Genomic DNA, 9,599 nt, shown 5'->3' with positions numbered 1-9,599 from the left:
AGCCTAGTTCGAAAGCAGATTTCCGGGGTCACCTCAGCCAATCCTTCTGCTGCTGATCTGTCCAAAAAACAACTTCACAGCACACAACTTGTCTCACTAAGTATTATCCTGGTCTTAAATGTATTAATCAGCTACCTCAACAAGGCCATGATTTCGTAAAATCATACCCTGAAATGAGATCCATTCTGTCTGAGATCTTGTCCACCACACTTAGAATAGCTTTTTGTTTCCCCCCCCCCCAATCTCCACAATATCCTTGTCAGACCCTATGCTGCTTCTGCACCCGTCTCCCTACACTATGGCTCCTACCCCTGTGACTGTCCCCACTGCGAGACTTGCCCTATGTATCCCCCTATCACCACATATACCAGCCCTGTAACTGGCAAAAGAGCATGCTCTACAACATGGCAACAAGACAATTGTAGCCTTGGTGTCTGTTTCACCACATGCACTATCTGGAATCTTTCCCCTGACACCAGACATCTGCAGGTAGGAACTAGCACAACATGTCCTTTGTTCTCACCACCCACCTGGCTTTAATTTATGTTTATTTCTTCTGCTCAGAATTTCTTCACAATAATTACATCTTTCATTTTCTTACCTGACTATTTTTTGCCATCCCCCTCCCACCTCTGTTACATACAGTGCACATAGCTTCTCAGTATTATTAACTATTGCATGATGTTTATTATTAACTCTTGCATGATGTTTATTATTAACTCTTGCATGATGTTATAACAGTAATCTTCCATATTACCTTGTCTTCCACCTTTAAGCTCCCAGGTTTTCAAATCTCGTCAGGTGCAGTCCCCAATAATCAGTCTTTCCTTCTCATCCCTAATGGTAAGTCTTCCTTGACCCGGGTTTCTGGGTGACCTCTCCAGACTTTAACCTTTTTCCTAAACCTCTCCAGTCCTTTTCCTTTACCCATCTCCCTTCCCCATCAACCGTTCTGCCAGAAGAAACAGCCACTGGCTCTGAAATCTTGCATACGTAAAACCTTTCTTTTGTATGTGTATTCTCCTGCCGCCACATGGTGAGCAGATGTTATTGTCAGGTTGAAGTAAATCTTAAGACTTAGTAAACAATTATTTATTAAAAAAAGAGTATAAAAATGTGATATATAGCTTACAATATAATCAAAACATCAGTCTTTTCATCATTGTCTGTTTCATAGTCCCAACTGGTTGTAGGTGAATCCACCGATGCATCCGTGCCAAACATTCTTGAGTAATACTCTTTGTATGCACTGTTTTTGAGGTACTGGGCAAGATTAAATACATTTTTAGCCTTTGCAGATTTCAACCTACCATGGTTGGATACTGTGCAATTCACACTGAAGTGGTTCATTGAAACACCTTCACAATAATTCTCTATTTGCTCCACTCTCGAACGAGCGGAAAAAATGAACACCTTCTGTGCAAGCTCTGATTTCCCTTATTGTATTATGATGATCGTTTCTGCATGTGTAGGTTGAAGGCAACAAAATACTTTCACATTCAGAGCAGAAAGTTGGTGACTGAAATTTCATGAGAAGATCCCACCCCAAAGAGAAACACAACCCTAAGTCCCTTATTGTGACTGCCACACTCTCTCCCTTATTTCTCAATAATACAGAATATGCTGCTCTTTTCTGTACTTTCTCGATGTACTGCATTAATCCTATCTGGTAAGGAATCCACACCATGCAGCAGTACTCCAAAAGAGGTTGGACAAGTGTAGGACGCGCAGTCTCTTTAGTACATCTGTTGCCTCTTCTATGTATTCCACCAATAAAATACAGTCCTTGGTTCCCCTTCCCTACAACATTTTTCATGTGTTCTTTCTAATTAACTTTGTAATTCATAGGTATTTAGTTGAATGTACGGCGTTTTGAATTCATTGATTTATCATGTAACCAAAATTTAATGTATTCCGTTTATCACTCATATGAATGACTCTCGTGTGTGTGTGTGTGTGTGTGTGTGTGTGTGTGTGTGTGTGTGTGTGTGTGTGTGTGTGTGCGTGCGTGCGTGCGCGCGCGCGCACGTATATATTAATCCTTGTTCCATACATTATGAATACGACATTTTGTAATGATGTGGAATGTGTCACTTTAACATAAGTTTAATTTACACCAAATAATTAATTAATTTTTATTTTTCATTTATTTATTTATTTTATATTTTTACAGTTAATACTTCATATTAATAATTCATCTATTGAGTAGAAGGAGTTGTCATTCAGAAATTCTTTTAATTTGCTTTTAAATTTTGGTTGGCTATCTGTCGACTTTTAATACTACATGGCAAATGACCGAAGATTTTTGTGGCAGCATGAGTCATCCCTTTCTGTGCCAAAGTGAGATTTAATCCAGAATAGTTAATATCATCCTTTCTTCTAGTGTTGCAGCTATGCACTTCGCTGTTATTTTTTAATTGGGATGGGTTATTAATGTCAAATTTCATAAGTGAATATATGTATTGCGAAGGTACTGTGAATATCCCAAGTTCCTTAAATAAATGTCTGCAAGGTGATTTTGGGTGGGCTCCAGCTATTATTCTGATTACATGCTGTTGTGCAATGAATACTTTCTCTCTTGATGACGAATTGCCCCAAAATATGATGCCATATGAAGGTAGTGAAAGAAAGTAGGCATAGTAGGCTAATATATTGGTATGTTTATCACCAAAATTTGCAATAACTCTTAATAGCATAAGTAACTGAACCTAATAATTTCAGCAGATCATCGATGTGTTTCTTCAAATTCAATTTCTCATCAATGCACACACCCAGAAATTGTGAGTATTCTACCTTAGCAACAGACTTCCATTCATAGTCTATATTTATCAGTAGTGTTATGCCATTTAGTGTACAGAATTGTATAAACTGTGTCTTTTCAAAATTTAGTGAGAGTTCATTTGCAGAAAACCACTTAATAATTTTCTGAAAGACATTATTTGCAATTTCCTAGCTGATTCATGCTTCTTGGGAGTGATTACTATACTTGTATCATCAGCAATAAGAACTAACTTTGCATCTTCATGAATATATATTAAGAACAATAAGGGACCCAAGACTGAGCCCTGTGGGACATCGTTCTTGATACCTCCCCAGTAAGAGGAATCTGCTGGTTTTTGTAGACTATATGTACTGTTAATTTCAACCTTCTGGATTCTTCCAGTTAAACCATTTGTGCACTGTCCCACTCATACCACAATACTTAAGCTTATCTAGAAGAATTTCATTATTCACACAATCAAAAGCCTTTGAGAGATCACAAAATATCCCAATGGTTGATGTTCGGTTATTCATTGTATTTAATATTTGATCAGTAAAAGTATATATAGCATTTTCTGTTGAAAAGCCTTTCTAAAAACCAAATTGACATTTTGTTAGTACTTCATTTTTACAAATTTGTGATGCACTCTTGAATACAGTCTATCTGGAAACATTCCCTGTTTCAGTGAGCTGAGAATTCTACTTATTTGTTGGGAACAAGATTTTAGTACTCTGTAGGAAATGCCATCAATTCCATGTGAGCTTTTACTTTTGAGTGAATTTATTATTTTCCTAATTTCAGTAGTAGAGGCGGGTTGAATTTCAATTTTATCAAATTGCATAGGTATTGTCTCTTCCATATACTGCCTTACATTTTCTATTGAATAGCTAGAACCTATTTTCTCTACAACACTTAAAAAATGATTATTAAAAATGTTTTCTACTTCTGACTTTTTGTTAGCAAACTTTTCATTGTGTTTGATAGAGGTAGAGTCTTCCTGTGCTCTCGGTTGCCCTGTTTCCCTTTGCACAATATTCCAAATTGTTTTCATTTTATTATCAGATGTGCTAATCTCAGATATAATGCACATACTTCAGAACTTTTTAATTACTTTTCTCAATACAGTGCAGTTGTTTTTATAATGTTTCATTGTTTTAGGATTATTACTCCTCCTAGCTAAAAGATACATTTCCTTTTTCTGTTTACAAGATATTTTTATCCCTTTAGTAAGCCATGGCTTTTTACATGGTTTCTTACAATTATATATCGCTGTTTTCTTAGGGAAACTGTTTTGAAATATATTCACAATAATATCATGAAATAGGCTAAATTTTGAATTAGCACCGTTTCCCTGTACACCTCATCCCGGATATCTTTTCTAAATCTTTTTGCAATTTGCTTTGATCTTCTCGTGGCTTTACCACACAATTAATGACAGCATCATCTGCAAACGACGTAAGATGGTTGCTCAGATCCTCTCCTAAATCCGCATTCGGGAGGACGACGGTTCAATCCCGTCTCCGGCCATCCTGATTTAGGTTTTCTGCGATTTCCCTAAATCGCTTCAGGCAAATGCCGGCATGGTTCCTTTGAAAGGGCACGGCCGATTTCCTTCCCAATCCTTCCCTAACCCGGGCTTGCGCTCCGTCTCTAATGACCTCGTTGTCGACGGGACGTTAAACACTAACCACCACCACCACCTCTCCTAAATCGTTTATTCAGATAAGGAATAGCAGAGGGCCAATAACAATACCTTGGGGAGAGCTAAAAATTACCTCTGTTTTACTTGACAAGTTCCGTCAGTTACTACTATGATCTCTCGGACAGAGAATCACGAATCCAGTCGCATAACTGAGATGATATTCCAGGAACACACAATTTGATTACAAGATAGTTGTGAGGGCCAGTGTCAAAAGTCTTCTGGAAATACGGAATCAATTTGAAATCCCTTGTCGATAGCACTCAGAACTGTGCGTAAGTAAAGAGCTTGATGTGTTTCAAAGAACAATGTTTTATAAACCTATTTTGGCTGGGTGTCAATAGAGCTTGCTGTGTTTCACAAGAACTATGTTTTATAAATCTATGTTGGCTGGGTGTCAATAGACCATTCTCTTTGAGATAATTCATAATGTTCTAACACAAAATATGATCCAAAATCGTGCTGCGTATTGACATTTGTAATATGGGCCTGTAATTTAGTGGATTATTTTTGTGTCCTTTCTTGAATAATGGTGTGACCTGGAAAACTTTACAGACTTTAGATAAAGATCTTTTGTCGAGTGACCACGTATATATGATTGTTAACTACGGAGCTATGGCATCAGAATCCTCTGAAAGGAACGTAATTGGTATATAGTGTGGATCGTTAGATTCGCGTTTTTTGAGGGATTGATGTTGCTTCACTAATCCGAGGATATCTCTTCTAAATTATTGCGTTTGTCAGTTGTTACCGATTCGAGTCCTAGGAATATTTACTTTGGCAAAGGAATTTCTGAAGGCCGTGTTTGGTAATTCTATTTTAGCAGCAAAATCGTCAATAGTGCTTCCATTGCTGTCGCGCAGAGAGGGCATTATGTTGTGCTACTAGCATACTTTCTCTATACTATAGACGTTGTTCCACATCTCTGATTCTAACCTGCTTGCTTGTTTGTAACATCCTTGGGCACAATGCAAGTTGAGAATGATCTTTGCTTCTACATCAAATGTAAACAATGCCAGTGAAGTGACGTGTAGAAACAAGAGTATACCCCCGCCGGCGAAACATTGCACTTGACAGTTCGCTTTTTGTCTAGTTAGGTTGGCTATACTGTAATAGCGATGTTGCAACAGCAGCCCCTATACACACAGCAGACGATACAGTTTTCCGTCCCGTCTCGTAAATGCAAGCGATTGAGCAATTACAATGTATATAAAAACTCGTTTTTAGTTGCACTACAATGACAGGAAGTAAACAACCGTATAATAATGCATGTAAAAGCATAACAATGCGCACCCTTTCGTTAACGGAGCAAAGAAATACAAAAAACAAGCATCTGACGACTGGTACTTTAAAACCAATAATGTATGTAGTTTACAAAATAAATAATAATCGAGATTGCAATAAATAACCAATATTAGAATTTTTTCTCTCACCAATTTACAGCGATAATGGCGCAATTCCATCCAGCTCGCCATTGTCACTGTTGTCCGATTCATCGCTAAAACCGTCTTCATCGTCGTCATCGGCAAGACAAATCATTAATTGTTCATGGCCACTGATAATGCCTTCTATTGTCTGTGCTGCTCGTATAAGCTTCTCGACGTGCTCTACTTTTTTTCTCCATGAGGCTGCATCCACAGTCACAAGAGCTTCACGCAACAGCTTTTCCACCTCTGTTATTGTAAAGGACTTGTTGTTATTCCTTACATACATTTTTACGTCACTCCATACTAACTCAATAGGGTTGAAATGGCAGTGATATGGCGGGAGCCTTATTACAGTATGACCCTGCTCCTTGGCAATTTAGTCTACTACGTATGTAGGTGTCGTAGGGTTATTTTCTTTAACAAGAGAATATAACAGAACCTTTGTCATACCCATATCCGCTGCAATATTTCGAGCCTGTAACCACTGCACCATAATTTCTTTCCGATCATTTGTAGTTGGGGCTTTGTTCTGTATCACCGAATGATATGGAGCATTGTCCATTACAATTGTTGTAGGGACAGGAAATTGTTTTAAAAGGTTCCTGAAACACTCAACAAATCGTGCGTGATCCATATCTTCATGGTAATCATCAGTCTTTTTGATCTAAAAACTGAAAGTGCGTCAGGGACAAAACCACTGCAGGAGCCTGCATGGACCCCAATTAATCTAGCTCCTCTTCCCGTCGGCTGATGGCCGCTACTGCTGGGTGTGTTATCCGTCCAACATTTACTGACAGCTTCCCCGGCATTAACCCACGTTTCGTCTAGCCAAATTATGGAATGAATGTCTCTGCCAACAATTTTGTGCAAGAAAATGCTACGAGCGGTAACAATATGTGCCCTCTCTAACAGTACTTTGCGTCCGTCTAGCGTTTTGTAACGGAAACCCATATTTTTAGCACAATTTTTAGTGATGTTTTACCACCCCTGAAGAGTTCACTTTCTTTTAAAGAGATTAATAACTTAGCTACAGTCGGATACTCTTTTCTGCTGTAGTAAGCATAAACATGCCTACGAACTGCATCAATCTGGAAAGAATCTAAATCTGTGATAGGACTACGCCGCTTTTTCTTCTTTCCCGGGGTTCATAAAAATGTATTATTTGTTCCAGACAGCTCGGAATCATTACGGCTCACTTCAGTATCTTCCAAGTTTTGTAGTAATACTCCCTTACTTACTACCGTTCTTGCACTAATACCAAGAGTTTTCGACGTACGTTCCACCACTTTGTCGGCAGGAATTGATGGCTGTCCATGAATGCTTACGTAGTTTTTCTCCTGCTCGTAAAAATCACGAGTTCTGCGTAGCAATTCCAGTGTCTGGCTGTTTAGCGGCACGCCTCGACGCAAAGGATTGACACTAGGTGAACGAAGTCTTTTCGGTGGCATTTTCCAAGTACGTAAACTCACAACGTAACAAAAGTCACAATGATATAGCACACAGTACAACAAAACACGCGGTAAACAACACACAACTCACGTTGTATACACATTCACTAAACAAAGCTGGCAACGCGGGAACTTTGACGTCACAGCACGTGAGTAACAGCAGTGCTCACTGCGCTGTGATTGGCTGACGCCCCACGCTGAACGCCTAGCGCCTATCGTTCTTCACTTGTTACTCTGTTACGCTGCCAACTTCATACGCAAACGTCAAGTGCAATGTTTCAGCGGCCCGGGTATAATTGTGAAAGAACAAGTGTTTAATATTTTATGTAAATAGTTTCTAGATGTGGTGATAACGATTCGAAATGCAATGTATCTTGTTCTGTTGCTCGTGATAAATGTGTTGTAATCAACCATTAACTCCGAAAATTTATGTGAGTGGGAAATATTAAGCAAGAAACTCCAAGAATGTCTGTCAGTGGTTCGGAGCTTAAAAGTGCATTGAGGAAAACAGAATTTCCTTTCTGCGCAAGAGAAGCTCTTTCTCGGGTTGGTTAGTATGTTTGTGTTAAGTAAAATTTGTCAATCACCGTTAAAAATACCTTGAACCATATTATGTTTTGGTGTTATATAACAGCAATGTTACTTCACTTCGTTGCAGAACAGTTAACTCAGAATACCGGCCGCCCGCCAAGTATCAAACACTTAGATCTAGCAATGGATTTGATGGCTGAATTCATCTTCTGCGAAGTAGAAAGACGTGGAGGGAAAAGAAAGGTGAATGCTACATTGTTTATTGTCGATCGTGCTGACTGGTTTTAGAGTAAACTTATAATTACGTAGTGTAGACCTTGTCACCGAGTGAACCTGTTATTAGTAGAGTACCAGTTTGAAACTTTATATTTAGACCTGATTTGTGTTGTGACGTATGCATAGCCCCTTTACAGTCTCTCTTTCGTTAAAAGTGCTTCATGCTATAGCTGTAGCAGTGTCTGGAACAGGACACAATTTGAATAGGGAAATGTTGAATGGTGGTAGTGATGGCTAGGACTCTTTCACTAACTATATTAGTGTTAACTGCGTATATTGCATTATGTTTATTGTCTGGGGCTAAACAGTGCTATCAGGCAAATTAATATACAGCTGGAAGCTGTTTTGATGAGTGTTGACGTGGTGAAGTCTTCACACCGATTTGGCCAACTTATCAGCAAGTATCGCCTGTGTCAGAATTTGTCTTTCTATAACTTGAGCCAAGCCAGTTTTTTTTTGCCTTATGAAATGTCTTTCATCATTTTTTTAGGTTTCTCCATTGTTTTTGATCAATTGGATGGCTTTTGTCATTACACAAAAGGTTTATCTGTGTACTCTCACGGAATGGAGACGTTTGACTTTCTGACTTTTGCAGCTGTTGTGCTCCTTGATAAGTTGGAGTCAATCCATATATTCAAATTTCGTAGTCAGTAGAGTTACCATTTAGTTTATCTGGCCTCTCCAAGAAATTGCACCTCCTTGTAATTTAAACAGGTATATAATTGTTGACCTTCTGCTCTCTCTGTTCTGTGTTGATGTTGTTCTGTTCCTATTGCAGCTTCAGGACTTTAGTCATTCAAAGGATTCTTTTGACTACCTACCTGGACCATTGCTGAAGTAAATTAACAAAAAAAAGTTGTACATGTGAAGTTAGGTCTTTGTCCAACTGCATATATTAAACTGCCTACAGCTTCACTGTAGGATTTATTTATCATGGCTATTTTACCTTCATTTGTCTTGGAGGTCATATATGAGTACATGATTGTTGTTGAGAGGTGTTTTGTCATTGGATTTAAGTTCTTCGTATTGCACTTTTCAAGAACTGGTTCCATTTATTGAGACTGGTTCTTCCATTATAGTCCCCATTTGTGATCTCTCATGACTTTGGTGCCTAAGCAATTGGACTCTTTCATTTTAAACTGCTTGTTGAGCATGCATTCCTTCTCTTGCAGATTATTAATGAAAATCACCATGCTGTTGATATAAACTGCAACAACTAAAATGTCATTTCCTTCCTTATTTTGGTAAAAAACATGAATCTCCTATGTCATTTGAAAATTCAAGTTTAAAGAGTGCATCATTTAGTTTAATTTTGCAATTGTGACTACCTTGTTTGAAACTGCACACTGTTTTCTTCAGCCTCTTGTTGTTTTTCATTAACAGTTGTAATGATAAAATCAAATTTTGAAATTTTACCCTAGGCTAAATCAGTTCTTTCCAATTACATTCCAGAGTGC

The 9,599-nt window shown here is 38.3% G+C and overlaps 1 protein-coding gene across 2 annotated transcripts in view; it reads left to right on the top strand.

Moving 5' to 3' along the window:
* The first annotated feature begins 7,628 nt into the window (after nt 1-7,628).
* The window catches only part of LOC126354331 (integrator complex subunit 15), a 49,663-nt gene continuing 47,692 nt past the window's right edge, over nt 7,629-9,599 (top strand). The window contains exons 1-2 of one of the 2 annotated variants that reach the window (XM_050003895.1): nt 7,629-7,885; nt 7,994-8,109. In XM_050003895.1, coding sequence (XP_049859852.1) covers nt 7,801-7,885; nt 7,994-8,109 — 201 coding nt within the window. In that variant the 5' untranslated portion in view covers nt 7,629-7,800. The remainder of the gene's footprint in view (nt 7,886-7,993; nt 8,110-9,599) is intronic. The other variant, XM_050003896.1, reaches the window with a different exon arrangement.

Source organism: Schistocerca gregaria, chromosome 3 (genome assembly GCF_023897955.1).
Source record: "Schistocerca gregaria isolate iqSchGreg1 chromosome 3, iqSchGreg1.2, whole genome shotgun sequence".
Taxonomy (NCBI): domain Eukaryota; kingdom Metazoa; phylum Arthropoda; class Insecta; order Orthoptera; family Acrididae; genus Schistocerca; species Schistocerca gregaria.
Note: the sequence above shows the minus strand (reverse complement) of the source record. Positions and strands in the feature narration are given on the sequence as shown.